The sequence below is a fragment of the Mus pahari genome, chromosome 12, assembly GCF_900095145.1.
Source record: "Mus pahari chromosome 12, PAHARI_EIJ_v1.1, whole genome shotgun sequence".
Taxonomy (NCBI): domain Eukaryota; kingdom Metazoa; phylum Chordata; class Mammalia; order Rodentia; family Muridae; genus Mus; species Mus pahari.
Window position 1 is genome coordinate 78,767,956 of NC_034601.1, and position 13,845 is coordinate 78,781,800.

A 13,845-nucleotide genomic window follows, 5' to 3' on the forward strand; every position below is an offset into this window, starting at 1 on the left:
TGTCCTGGAACTCACTCTGTAGACCAGGCTGGCCTCGAACTCAGAAATCCGCCTGCCTCTGCCTCCCGAGTGCTGGGATTAAAGGTGTGCGCCACCATGCCCGGCTTGTCCCTTTTCATTCTTGAAAAGCATGGTTAGACACCATGTCATCATCTGCTGGCCAGTGTGTTTTTACACATCAGGGAGATCTGTTGGCAGTATTTACACCTCTGAAAAAGGAGTGAGCCCAGGAACACATAGCTAGAAAGACATTTCCCACTGTTGAGTTCCTGACGGGTAGACCTACATGCTAAACACATTATTGCCAGGGCATGAGACAACTCAAAGGCATAAGAATATTCTATTTATTCCTCACCTTCAACTTTCTGGAGTGACACAGTATATTTATTAGTTAACTAACTAATAAATATATTAACTAACTAATAAATATACTGTGTCACTCCAGAAATGAGAGAAATGTGAATGCATTTTGTTCTAGAGAATCTTAGGACAGTTTTGAGACTCTCCAGTATAGCGGTTAGACACCGACACATTTGTGGATTTACCAAACAGACCCAGCCTCCTCTAAACTCCCTCCTTTGCCTCACTTCACACAAACCATTTGACTTGGACTTTTGGCTGTGAGGGATTAAAAACTGTCAAGAAATCAAAAGAACAAGTTAATAGATCCAAGGCTTTCTTTCGGGTTGGATACGCTGTCCAAAATATTTAGATGGCGTTTATAAGTGCAGTGGGACTTCTGAGAGTGTAGGGAAGGGGGTGGGCTTAGGGTCAGCAGCCTGTGACTACATTTTCTGGGCTGTGTTTACTCATGCATGTGCACACGTGAACTATGGAGGTGCAATGGGAGAAAGCCTACCCAGGCAGCTTCATTTAATTCATAAGTTCTTTGGACTGGATCTTCTGGATGACCTTGTGATTTAATTTAACCTCATATGTGGCATTTTTAAGGCAATGTAAGATCACCCACTAAATTATATGCTTTAAAAGTTTATATTTTTGTGTGGTACATTTTGAAATATGACAGGATGATGACATAGGAATGACTAATGTCTGGGCTCTGGTACTTGTCCTTGCTTTGTGTTGAGGAAAATGATAACTTGTGGGTACCACCACAGCATCCAAATAAGAAAAGGCTAAGTTGGCTTCAGAAAGAAGCAGCTAGCTGATTCAGGAGAAACTTTATACAACCTTCCAGGACCACAAGGAAGTGAGACCCCCACCCCCACCTCTGAGACGCACCCACACCCACACCCACACCCTAAGGAATCACAAGGTTGTGTGTGTTTCTGCAGAAGTCATCTTACCCCTTCATCAAATGTAACTGAATCTTCTAAACAATTGCTACTTGTAGGGTAGGAACAAATTATTTTCCTATTGTTTTTTTTCATATTTTATCTAGTTTCTCAAATCCCCTTTTCTCCATTCCTAGTTCTTTCTGTCTAGTAGAAGATTATAACAATTATAATATTTCACCAACCATGATTTTGTACCAGAATGCTACAAAATCATGGTTGGTGAAATATTATAATTGTTTTCCTTCCTGTTATTTTTTAAACTTATTTAAAGATTAATAGCAGCTCCTGCCCCTTCCTCTCCTTCCCAACCTTCTGTCCCTGGAGATAGAGTCTCACGGATTCCAGGTTGAAATCAGATGTACTATGTCCGCAAGGATGGCCTTAAACTCCTGATCATCCTGCTTCGTCCTCCTAAGACATGTGTTGTTATAAAGTGCTGTGAATCAAACCCAGAACCTTCTGCATGCTAGGCAAGTACTCTCCCAACTGAAATACACTCCCAGTCCCAAGAGCCAATTCTAACCTGGATCTTATAACCTAGGGGCCTCCATAGCGCTTCCTACCTTGACCCTGCCTCCGCTGCATTGACCCATTCACTTTCTCAGGACCCTGTCTGTGTCTGCTCCACAGGCAAGAGTTCCCCATGGAAGGCCTATCCTATGTCCTCACCCACAGTGATCAGATCTTTTCTTTAGCAATGGAGGAGTCACTGGGAGGGTCCTTTGAACTTTCAGTAGGCCAGTGCTACCAGAAGTCATGTTTAAATTTCGTCCTGCCTTTATGACTCTTTTGTTACTCTTATAGGCACACACTTTCCTTAGCATCTCTTTGTATCCTTATCACCCACCATGGAGCTGATCATAGAGGTCAAATATGATCAAGGTTGACCTAAGGTAGCCCATTGTAGGTTGTAGTAGCATCCTCTGCATATACATATTCTGTATTGCTATGGCCTTTTATTTAAAAACACGGAGTTGATATCAGTAAGGGTTACTAAGACAAGCTGTCAAGTCACTAAGTGTGGTTGGAGTCATCACAGTGTAGATGTGTAGCTGTTAGCAGTGCTGGCTTTTGTTACACTGTAGTAAACCAATAGTTTGTTTTATAACAGATTTTTCTGAACAGTCTTTTTTACTTTTTTTTTCAAGTAAAATAAATCAGGCCATGTGGCTCTGACCCAGGCAATTTGCATTCCATTTTAGAAATGACTCTGATGAGAATTTCTCTCCCAACACTTCCTAAACTATGGCTGACTTCAATGCCTTTGACAACCAGCTCGTGCAGGTGGGACGCGCAGACTCTGACGTGTTTGTAAAAAGAGGTTTCTTTTTGGAATTGCTCCAGCACAGCCTGATGTTTGAACGTGAGGCTGCACTTTTCTTGTCTCTCCAGAGGAGGTCTCCCTGGGTCAGGTTTGGAAGAACCTAAGGTCACAGGAAAAGATCGCATAAGTGTTCCTGGCCATGGCTGTTGGGTGGACAAGATAGTCAAGCCCTCCCACTTAGAATAAATCCTACTTATTTACATTTATTTCTGGATTATGACTAATGTTAGCTAGAGTCAGTTTCTACATTAGGTGGACCATCTCAGACTGCTTGCCCTTGATCTTACTCCTTGTAATTGCATATATGACAGCATGTCATGTCTTTTTGATACATCTTAAAAGAATTCTCATTTCCTATATGTAGCTCCTTTTGTATAACATACAGCTTTAGAAATCAAGCATCAGTTGCCATACAGGAATGATTTAAAATATATGATTAAATTACAACCAGCTGTAAAGGTTGCTGAGTTTCAGGCATGATTATATCTTGTCTGGTAGAGAAAACATTTCTCCAGTCTTTATATGAACCCTGCTGGGGAGACTGACAGCATCAGAAAAGGAAAGAGTTACAGAAGACTAAAAGATGCTTCTCACTGAAAATGTTCTGTTTGCCAGTTCAGGGCTCTGCAGTGCTTTCGGGGCTGAGTGGCTGTCATCACAGATGCAGACCATTTCCATCGGCCCAGAAGGAAACCTTGTGGTCTTGAGCAACCCTCCTTACTGTTCCCCCTTTCCTAGGTATTTTAGCAAGCACACCCATTTCCTATCTCTACCAGCTTGTTGCTGGACATTTTTAAAATGGATGTAATTGTGTAATTTGTTTCAGGGTTCACCCATGCCTCACACCCCAGTACTTCCTTCTTTTAATTTGTGGATAATATCCCGTTGTGCACATCATATTTGCCTTTCATTGGATAATGCTCATTTGGGTCGGTTGCACTGTTTAGTATTTGAAGAACGTCACCGTAGACATTTGTGAGCAGCTCTAATTGTCGCGTGTCTCTGCTGATGCTTACTCTGCCCATCTGAGGAATAGCCACACTAGTGGACTGAGTGATGTGTCATTGTGGTTTTGATTGACCTTTCCCTGATGGCTGTGATGTTGCATAACTGCATGCGCTTCTGGGCCATTTTTATGTTTTCTTGGAGAAATATCTATTTAGATACATTGCCCAATTTTAAGAGGTTTTCTTTTTATCGCTGAGTAGAAGGATCCTATACCATTAGTGGGTTTGGGTGAAGCATTGGAAGGGGGAAGCCACAAACACCACAAGGCCCACATGTTTATGTCTTATGAAGATACAGAGCGATGAGGGAAAACAGTAGCTTATCTAGGGAACACTGTGATGTGGGAAAGGATGCTTATGTTACTGTAAAAGTAGCCCTCTTTTTGTTTGCTTTTCATCAGGGTACTTAACTCATTCTGAAATTGTCAACACAGAAACATTCGTTGCCTTAGAATCTTTTTTCTTCTCCTTCTCCTTCCTCCTCCTCCTCCTCCTCCTCCTCTTCATCTCCTCCTCCTCCTCCTTCAGATTTACTTATCTTACACTGTACACTGTCGCGGTCTTCAGACGCACCAGAAGAGGGCATCAGATCCCATTGCAGATGGTTGTGAGCCACCGTGGGGTTGTTGGGAATTGAACTCAGGACCTCTGGAAGAGCAGTCAGAGCTCTTAACCGCTGAGCCGTCTCTCCAGCCCTGCCTAACTTATTTTCAAAGACAGATGTCTAAGCCAAATTCTCCCAAAGTTTGGAGATGGAGAGGATACCAGTTGGCCACTGTCCTGGCCGACAGAGAAATGCCAGTTTTATCGGTGCTTTCGCCTCAGGGGGCGAGCTTTTGAAAAGGATTGTATGGTGTGAACACACAGAGAAGCAAACTTCTTTCTTATCCTCCACGAACACGGGTCTTCAACATTTACTCACACTAGGAACTGGATTCTCATTGTCATCAAAACCAAACCAAACCAAACAGTAGGAGAGGTATTGTCCCACAGGCGTTTCCAATAGTGGGTAGGCATATGGTGTAAATGTCCTGTTCTCTCTTTCCCAGGATGTCTTATGTGTGCACATCCACTCCTGGGTGAGGTAAGGAACTGGTGTTCATTTTTCCAGCAGTGAAGGTTTATCTCCTGAGACTAATCCGCTAGTGAGAATAGACACACTTCCTAGTTTGTGCTTGGACGTAATACCTGTTGAGCAAGTGTCTTAGTCAGGATTTCTATTCCTGCACAAACATCATGACCAAAAAGCAAGTTGTGGAGGAAAGGGTTTATTCAGCTTATACTTCCAAACTGCTGTTGATCACTAAGGGGAGTCAGGACTGGAACTCAAGCAGGTCAGAAAGTAGGAGCTGATGCAGAGGCCATGGAGGGGTGCTGCTTACTGGCTTGCTTCCCCTGGCTTGCTCAGCCTGCTCTCTTATAGAACCAAGACTACCAGCCCAGAGATGGCACCACCCACAAGGGGACATCCCCTCTTGATCACTAATTGAGAAAATGCTTTACAGCTGGATTTTGTGGAGGCATTTCCCTAACTGAATCTCCTTTCTCCGTGATAACTCCAGCCTATGTCAAGCTGACACAAGACTAGCCAGTATAGCAAGTGATGAGAAGACCCTGAAAATTGAAATTGATGGCTGACGGATGACTTTACCTGAGGAGGCAGAGGAAAGGCCAAAGGATTTTTCTTTCATTTAAATAGCTAGTTTTGTGTGAAATATCAGTCCTCTAGACACCATCAAGCTGTCAGATCACACTTTTCTTTAATGCCCTAGTCATCGTTGTCTTTCTAGACCAGTGCTCTCCAGCCCCTACCTGAACCTCATTCCCATCCGCCTGCCTGAACCCTTGTTAAAAGGGGCCTGACATGTATATCCCCGCAATGAGTACGTCTTTAAGTAGATTCCCGTTACTGAAGAGGAGGCAGCGGTGCCATCCCTAGGGAGCTGGAAAAGGAGGCACCTTGGTTTTTACTTTATCCCCGACCTCAGCATCAACAGCTCAGGGCGACTGACAGAGCAGTTCCCACAGCTTCTTTTACTGACAGCAGTATTTCTGACAAGAGGAATCCTCCCCATCTCCAACCCTAGACTTGGCTAATATCTATGGAAATGTCTGATTTCAGAGCCAGGAAGTGAGGAACTTGTACCTAGCATCTAGTGAATGAAAGCCAAGGATAACGGTAAGCCTTCGGTAGGGCTACCGTCTAGGACAGACTCGTCAGGTCTATGTGCCAATCACACTAAAATGAGACCCTTGTTTAAACTCAGTCTCAGCCCCCTGCAAGCGTACACTGTTGCCCTTTGGCCATGCCCCTGCCTCCTCCCGGCTTAGTGTGTGCAATAATTTATGATTTATTCATGAGCTCCAGATAATTTGACACCATTTGTTGCTTCGGTGGTTTGAATATGCTTGGCTATAGGGAGTGAGTGGTACGGTTAGGAAGTACTTGTTGGAGGAAGTGTGTCACTGTGTGGGTGGGCAATGAGACCCTTCTAACCACATGGGAGCCAGTCTTCTAGGGCCTTCAGATGTAGAACTCTCAGCTCCTCCCGCACCATTCCTGCCTGGATGCTGCCATGTTTCTGCCTTGAAGATAATGGACTAAACCTCTGAACCCTGTAACGCAGCCCCAATTAAATGCCGTCCTTTATAAGAGTTGCCTTGGTCATGGTATCTGTTCACAGCAGTAAAACCTTAATTAAGACAGTTATTTCTCCATCTTAAAAAAAAAAAAATAAGACCTTCAGTACTTCGATCATCTAGAGGCGTCTGCTTTTCCTCCTCTACATAAGCATGGGCATCTGCACCCACATCTTTAAGTACCACCAACAGTTCAAGGATTCCAAATCTTTATTTTAAACTAAACTTCACCCTATACAAAAGATAATAATTATCTTATTATATTAGTATCCCAAACTGTTAACCTCATCAGGGCCAAACTGTCTAGAATTTTAACTACTTTTTCTAATAAAAATCCTTAGTTAATTTTGCAAGTATGGAAGACCATGATAAGGATCTTTCTTCTCTCATGTTTTTGATTACAAGTCTAGCCTTTAATGGCTGAGCCGTCTTGTCAGCCTGAGAGTGAGCTTTCTAGATAAAAAAAAAAACAAAATTGTACCATCAATGAGTCAGCTTCTTGGAACCGGAAGAATTTTCTACACTTTGAAGTTAATTTCCAAAACATGTTAATGTCTTCCTTACTAACACTTTCACTTCTTTCTTTCTTTTCTTTGCAAGTAAAGCTTTTCCAGGTATGTGGCTTAGGATGGGGACATTTGATGATTCCTGGTGGATGCTGAAGGTGTGGCCTTCAGGCTGCTGAGATGTAGCAGGAAAAGTGCTATGCTGCAAGTTCTTTTCTTTTTCTTTGAAGATTTATTTATTGTTTTATGTAAGTATGCTGTCCCTGTCTTCAGACAGGGACACCAGAACAGGGCATCAGATCCCATCACAGATGGTTGTGAGCCAGCATGTGGTTGCTAGGAGTTGAACTCAGGACCTCTGGAAGAGCAGTCAGTGCTCTGAACTGCTGAGCCATCTCTCCAGCCTGCTACAAGTTCTTAAGATTTACTGTAGCTATGGCTTTTTACCCCATATCATATGACACTGAATGAGGAATACATGTGAGAGCCTGAAAAATCAAAAGAGGGACTACGTTTTACCGCCTTGTGAATTGTGAATTCTTCTTGGAATCATCTAGTTTGATGTGCTGGGCCTTACTTATGACTTACTAATGGATGAACACAAATATGCTTAAATAAGTAAGTCCTAAACAGGATGCAGCAGAATTTTGACAGTTTTTGTTTTGTTTGTTTGTTTTTTTGTTATTTGGTTTTGGTTTTTTGAGACAGTGTTTCTCTGTGTAGCCCTGGCTGTCCTGGAACTCACTCTGTAGACCAGGCTGGCCTCGAACTCAGAAATCGGCCTGCCTCTGCCTCCCGAGTGCTGGGATTAAAGGCGTGCGCCACCACGCCCAACTTGATAGTTTTTTTTTAATTGGTTATATATATAAAATTACTTACACGAAGCTAGTTCAGATACCTGTAAGCTGAGGCTCCTGGACTGTAGTAAAGAAGACTTTATTATTGACATTCTCCTGTACTGAGAGATGGCATGAGACTGTCTCAGCCTTTCCTTGCACTTATGAAATCAGTGATTTTTTAGTTGATCATCTCTACAAATCAAAGATGGCAGACAGACAAATAGCATCAGGGCATCAATGTAAGTCAGATTAGCAGTCAGGTCAGGACATTAGCCATCCGTAGACCCTACACCTCTGACCTTGCAGTGAAGGCCTAAATGCTCTGTGTGACAAAGGTGCCCTGAGGCAGGAGATGGGCGAGCAGACCGGAGTGACCTGGCCAAGGATCTGCCGCTCTTCTTTCAACCCCATGTAGATTTTTTGCTCATTAATTTCTTTAAGATAGTTACAAGAGAACTTTTACTAATCAATATTTAATTATTGGCATTTTCTGCTTTAACTGTGCTCAGGGACAGAGAGCATTAAACATTTCATCAGGACAGGCTAGCTTTCTGCCCTTTCTTATTAGCTGTGTGGCGTTTTTAATTAAATGGAGCATTTTGAGTTAGAGTTTCTTTCTTTTAAGATACAAATGACCTCTCCCCGAAGTACTTTTTTCTTCAATTATTCATTTGTCAAGTATTTATAGTGAGCCTGTTCTATTTTAAACATCTTGGATGATCCAGAGATCAGTTGGAGCCCAAGAACTTAGTGTATGCCTGTGGGCGTTTCCACACCCTCCCCTGAACTCCTGCTGGGTGCTTCTTTTACAATGCTTGGTTTTGTTCAGCAGGTACCAAATTCAGTGACCAGGGGAGTCAATCAGGCATAGAAAGAAAATACTAGAATTTCTATTCTGATTTAATTTTTGCCTCTCTTGAAGGTAACTTTTATTTCAATGATTTCAAAAGTACGGAAAACTCCAAAGGAAATGTTAAAATGCTCATGTGTCTTCTCACTGTTAGACATTTCCCAGAATGTGCTGTGTTCTTCCTCAACAATGAGGGTTGTTTTTTTTTTTTGTTTTTTGTTTTTGTACTGTCTAATATTGTCTCAGGCTTAGACATAACTTGTGTGTTTTGGATTAAGAACATACCACAGACATGATGTATGTTTCTCACAGGGCACGTGGTACCCATTTATCTCTGCAGAAATGACAGCAGTACTGTTGACTTGATCACCCTGGCCTCTCCTTTCCTCTACCCTTTGAAGTTCCTCAGATTTTGCAGGAATATACTTTGTGAACATGTAATAATGAATACATTGTTGTTCACCCCCCTGTTCTAGCACCCAACGTTCTCTCATCACATAGCCACATTTGGGTATGCTTTATGATATACAGAATATGCTAACATATATAATTCATGAATTAGTCTGGATCTGTGTCCACAGTTTTTTATGTGATTTAAAAGAAAAAAGAATAGCGTTGTTTTTTCTTTTTAGTTCTTAAGATATGGTCTCTCTGTGTAACCTAAGCTGGCCACAAGTTCCTGCCTCAGGTGGCCGAGGTCCAGGATTACAGGCATACACCCATCACGTCTAATTTTTTAAAAAAAGATTTATTAATTACATTTATTATATTTATATGAGTACACTGTAGCTGTTTTTAAACATACCAGAAGAGGGCATCAGATCCTTTTACAGATGGTTGTGAGCCACGATATGATTGCTGGGGATTGAACTCAGCGGTCAGTGCTCTTAACCCCTGAACCATCTCTCCAGCCCCACGTTGAATTTTTAACTAATGATCTTAAATGCCCAAATGGCTCAGGGGACCTAACTGAATAGGAGAGCCGAGTCCTTTTCTATGTATGGACATTAGAACATCACGGAGAGGGTCTGTGATCAGAAGAGTCCCCATGCTCCCTTTTCTATGTATGGATCATTAGAACATCACGGAGAGGGTCTGTGATCAGAAGAGTCCCCATGCTCCCTTTTCTATGTATGGATCATTAGAAAATCACGGAGAGGGTCTGTGATCAGAAGAGTTCCCATGCTCCCTTTTCTATGTATGGATCATTAGAACATCACGGAGAGGGTCTGTGATCAAAAGAGTCCCCATGCTCCAGAAGCCATGGATTTATTTCCAATATGAATGTGAACATTATTATTTGGCACAAACATGGACTTTCCATTCTTCCTCTTATCTTATGTAGTATCAGGCCAGTGTATGAATGTAAATGTTGCTTTTATTTCCTCCAATGAAGGGATGAGATAGACCTGGACTCAAGCAGTGTGAGTGCACGGCTTGGGCTAAGCCCAGAGTGTTTCCTTCTCTGCTCCAACTATCCCTAGGCTGACGCCTTCTAGCTTCCATACAATCCAGTCTTCCAAGCTGACTTATTTAATCTGGCTCCTCTTGGCTTCTGAGATTCTGAATTGTTCTGCCTGGCTTCATATGTTCTAATCTTCTGGCTCCTTCTTGTTCTCTGTCTCATTCTGTCTTCACCTGTGTCTAGATTGTTCTCTCTGAAACCTGTCTCTGTAAAACTGTCCTGATAAAACTGCCACACACCACCACCACCACCACCACCGCCACCACCACCACCACCGCCACCACCACCACCACCGCCACCACCACCACCTGTGTTTAGCTTCTTCTCTCTCCCTGCGCTGTTCTTGAGTAGCCTCTTTCCTCTCTGTCCTTGTGAGAGTTGGCCATATGCTATTTCTGATGCATTCTGTCACATCTTTCTCTGATTTGTCACTTTACCTCTCAATTGGATGTCCCATTCAAACATGGCTGCTTCCTTTTACAAAGAAGATAAAGAAAAAACTTTTAGCAATGTAGTCCTCCCTGTACAAGCCAGTGAGATGGTTTAGCAGGTAAAAGCATTTGCCATATAAGCCAGACCACCTGAGTTGGATCCCCAGAAGTCATAGTGTAAGGAGAGAGCTGATTCCACTTCAGGCTGTGACACGTGGACTTGTATATACACACATACACACAAACACACAATACACATACACATACTACACATACACACACATAACATATAGTTTGAAAGACCATTGTTTTGAGTGATTGACCTATGTCTTTGGAATGTGTATAGCACATTGGATATCTCTAGTGGGGGTGCTAAGTAAAAGGTTCCCTAAACTTGTGATTTAGGAGAAATTAAAAAAAAAATGACCCATACTTAGGCATTGTGGTTCACAACTGAAACTCCAGGACTTGGGAAGCTGAGGCAGGAGAATTGCTGCACCTTTAGGTTCACCCTGGGCTACATAGTTAAGTTCCAGGCCCACTTGGGTCTGCAGACCCAAGTGAGACCCTGTCCTATCCACGGTTGATGTGAGTGTGAACAACTGTAGCTGCTATAGAAGCCAGTGTGGAGGCTTTTCAAAAAACTAAAAATAGAACCAGCCTATGACCTCGTTACCTCTCCTGGGCACATACTCAAAAGACTCTAAGTCTTGCTGTAGACACGTGGCTATACACATCGATCTCTTCCTACAATAGCGAGGAGAGAGAACCAGCCTAGATTCTATCAACAGATGAACAGACCATGAAAATGCAGCCTATGCACACAGTGGAGGTTTGCTCTGCTGTAAAGAAAAAAGAAATTATGAAACTTCCAGGAAAATGACTGGATTTGGAAAACGTAGAAAGTGACGTAACCCGGGTTCAGGAAGACACACACTGTATGCGGATCCTTACCTCTGGTTGTTAAATATGCATATGCAGGAGGAAGGACACAGCTAAAGGGAGGGATGTGGGAAGTAGCCCATAAGAGTGGAAGAATCGGGGATTGAAGGGAAGTGTGGAGAAAAGAGAACAATGTGGAAGACGGGCCAGAGGATCCAGTGGGGTCGAGACAGGGTAGGAGGCATGAGGTGAGAAATGTACAAAATCCCATCTAGAAGGAAACCTGTTGCTTTGTAAGCTAATAAAACAATAAACTTGGCACAAATACCTAAATGAAAAAGGGAAAAAAAATAAAGGTCCGTCCTTGGTGGCTGCAAGGGTTAAGCAGGGAGATGAGCAGTGGGATGCGCAGTGGGAGGAGCGCCTATTGCTGGATGCCTTTGCAGTAAAGCCTGTGTATCTCCTTGCCTTGTGCCCTGCTTTTCAGGAAAGAGCTCATCGCCAAGCTGGACCAGGCAGAAAAGGAGAAGCTGGACGCTGCTCAGCTGGTTCAGGAATTTGAGGCTCTGACGGAGGAGAACCGGACGCTGAAGATGGCCCAGTCTCAGTGTGTAGAGCAACTGGAAAAACTCAGAATCCAGTATCAGAAGAGGCAGGGCTCCTCCTAACGCCAGCCCATGAAATGTGAGCCAGGTTGCTGACTGCTATGAGCTGGCCAAAAGGATTTGCATCTTAAGGAACAGAGAGTAAAATCTATTGCTTTTCTTTATTACCCATATGGCAAATGTCTAGAATGAGTTTAGTGCTGCCTAGTGTCTAGCTTGAGAGAGGGATATTTTATTTTAAGTGAGGTCATTAATGCAAAGCTATCACCAGTATATATTTTCAGAGATCAGAGTCTTTTTTTCCAAATATGTATATATACATATACATATATATATATACATATATATTTCTTAGAAAGTTATGATTATACTATACATTACAGTAGAAAATAATAAAAAATAGAGTATTGACTGGTCCCACTGAAAATCATGAGCTGTAAAACAAGCCAGTAGGGTGTTCACTGTAGTTTCACATGTGTGCATTTTAAAATTTTATGCCTTTTCATATTTCAAGTCCGTTCAGCTACAAACCACGGAGACTAGCTGTGTTCAGTAGAGTCAGATGTAACTCTTCGGTGACTGTCCTAAGAACAAATGGTTGCATAGCCTAAATGCTTTCTCATGAAAATATCAGCAGGCATGTGTCCTTGCCCAGAGCTCACTGGTCAGTGCTGATTTGTATAATGAAGAATCAAAGCTGGCTATGCCTATTTTCCCTTTGTGTTAGCATGCAGTGGTCACGTTTGCCTTGGCCGTGTGTGTCTTCGGGATCTGGGCATGGGGAAAGTAGAATGCTATCATTCAGACACACAGTTGAGTGTGTGTAAGACCAGCGAGAGGACATAAGTAGTGTTGGAGATGTCAGGAGACAGGTTAGATCAGGAAAGCTGACAGGAATGTGCGCATGAATGCAGAATTAGAGTGCTCTCCCTTTGCTGTCTCCCACACTTTCCTGACTGTCTTTGTTTTGTATCCGTTTCCAATCACGTGACTTCTTTTTCATTAAATGTGGATCCAAAGTGCAGCTCTGTGTCTTGCTTTCTTCTTAAGCCCTTTGTGCTAGGAGTTGCCCTGGTTAAAGTTTATTCTCAGCAGTATGTACTGGAAGAGAAGTGTAGTCCTTTTTCAGAGAGAAACTTAGGTTTCTCATCTAAAATACTCAGAGCACTAATACTGATAATGAGATATTATGATGACCTTAGACAGAGACAGTGGTTCCCAACCAGGCATGATGTCCCCCCAGGAGATATTTGACAGGGCCTAGAAACATTTTCTTTCCTTTAAAAGAATATTTATTATTTGTGTACTTGTGTTTATATCCATGTATGTGAGCACACATGTATGTATGTATGTGCCGTTGGTGCCCATCTGATTGTCAGAGAACTTCCAGGGTCAATTCTCGTTTTTCTACCTCGTAGAACTCTGGGATCGAAGCTAGTCCTCAGACTTGGCAGCAAGCCCCTGCAGAGCCATTTTGATGGACCTTTTCTTTGGTTGCCACAATTAGAATAGAGGACATTACTAGTTTGGAGGCCCAAGTCCAAAAATGATACCACATACAGGGCAGCCTTCGCTAAAAAAAAACAAAAACAAAAACAAAAACAAAAAACCATCACATTCAATGACATGTCAACAGGACAAAGAGCGAGGTTCCATCATGGTGAACCAATCACTGGGGACCTTGGGTACAGAATAGGAAGTTGGGTCTGCTTCATCCATGGTACAGAGGCTGTGAGGCCTCCCCATTACAGAGATGAAGCTTTCCCATGGGTCTCAAAGTCTTCAACACCGTGAAGCCTGTCTGTCTGATACCTCTTGTTTGCTTTAATTTTTGATCCAAGGCAAAAAGTAAGACAATAAAAAATAAATCAAAATATTCCATGATCCTGAGTGGACCTTGTTCCTAGTCGTTCGTTTTTTTGGTAATCGTGAAGCTAAGAAATACTAACAGAAAGGAGATTTTTATTCCCCAAATTTACCCAATCCTGGGGCTAACAG

At 42.6% G+C, this 13,845-nt stretch overlaps 1 protein-coding gene across 1 annotated transcript in view; it reads left to right on the forward strand.

Moving 5' to 3' along the window:
* Map3k7cl (MAP3K7 C-terminal like) overlaps positions 1-12,864 on the forward strand; it is a 40,701-nt gene extending 27,837 nt beyond the window's left edge. The window contains exon 5 of the mRNA XM_021209906.2: positions 11,730-12,864. Within this exon, the coding sequence (XP_021065565.1) occupies positions 11,730-11,910 (181 nt within the window). The 3' untranslated portion in view covers positions 11,911-12,864. The remainder of the gene's footprint in view (positions 1-11,729) is intronic.
* The last annotated feature ends 981 nt before the right edge of the window (positions 12,865-13,845 follow it).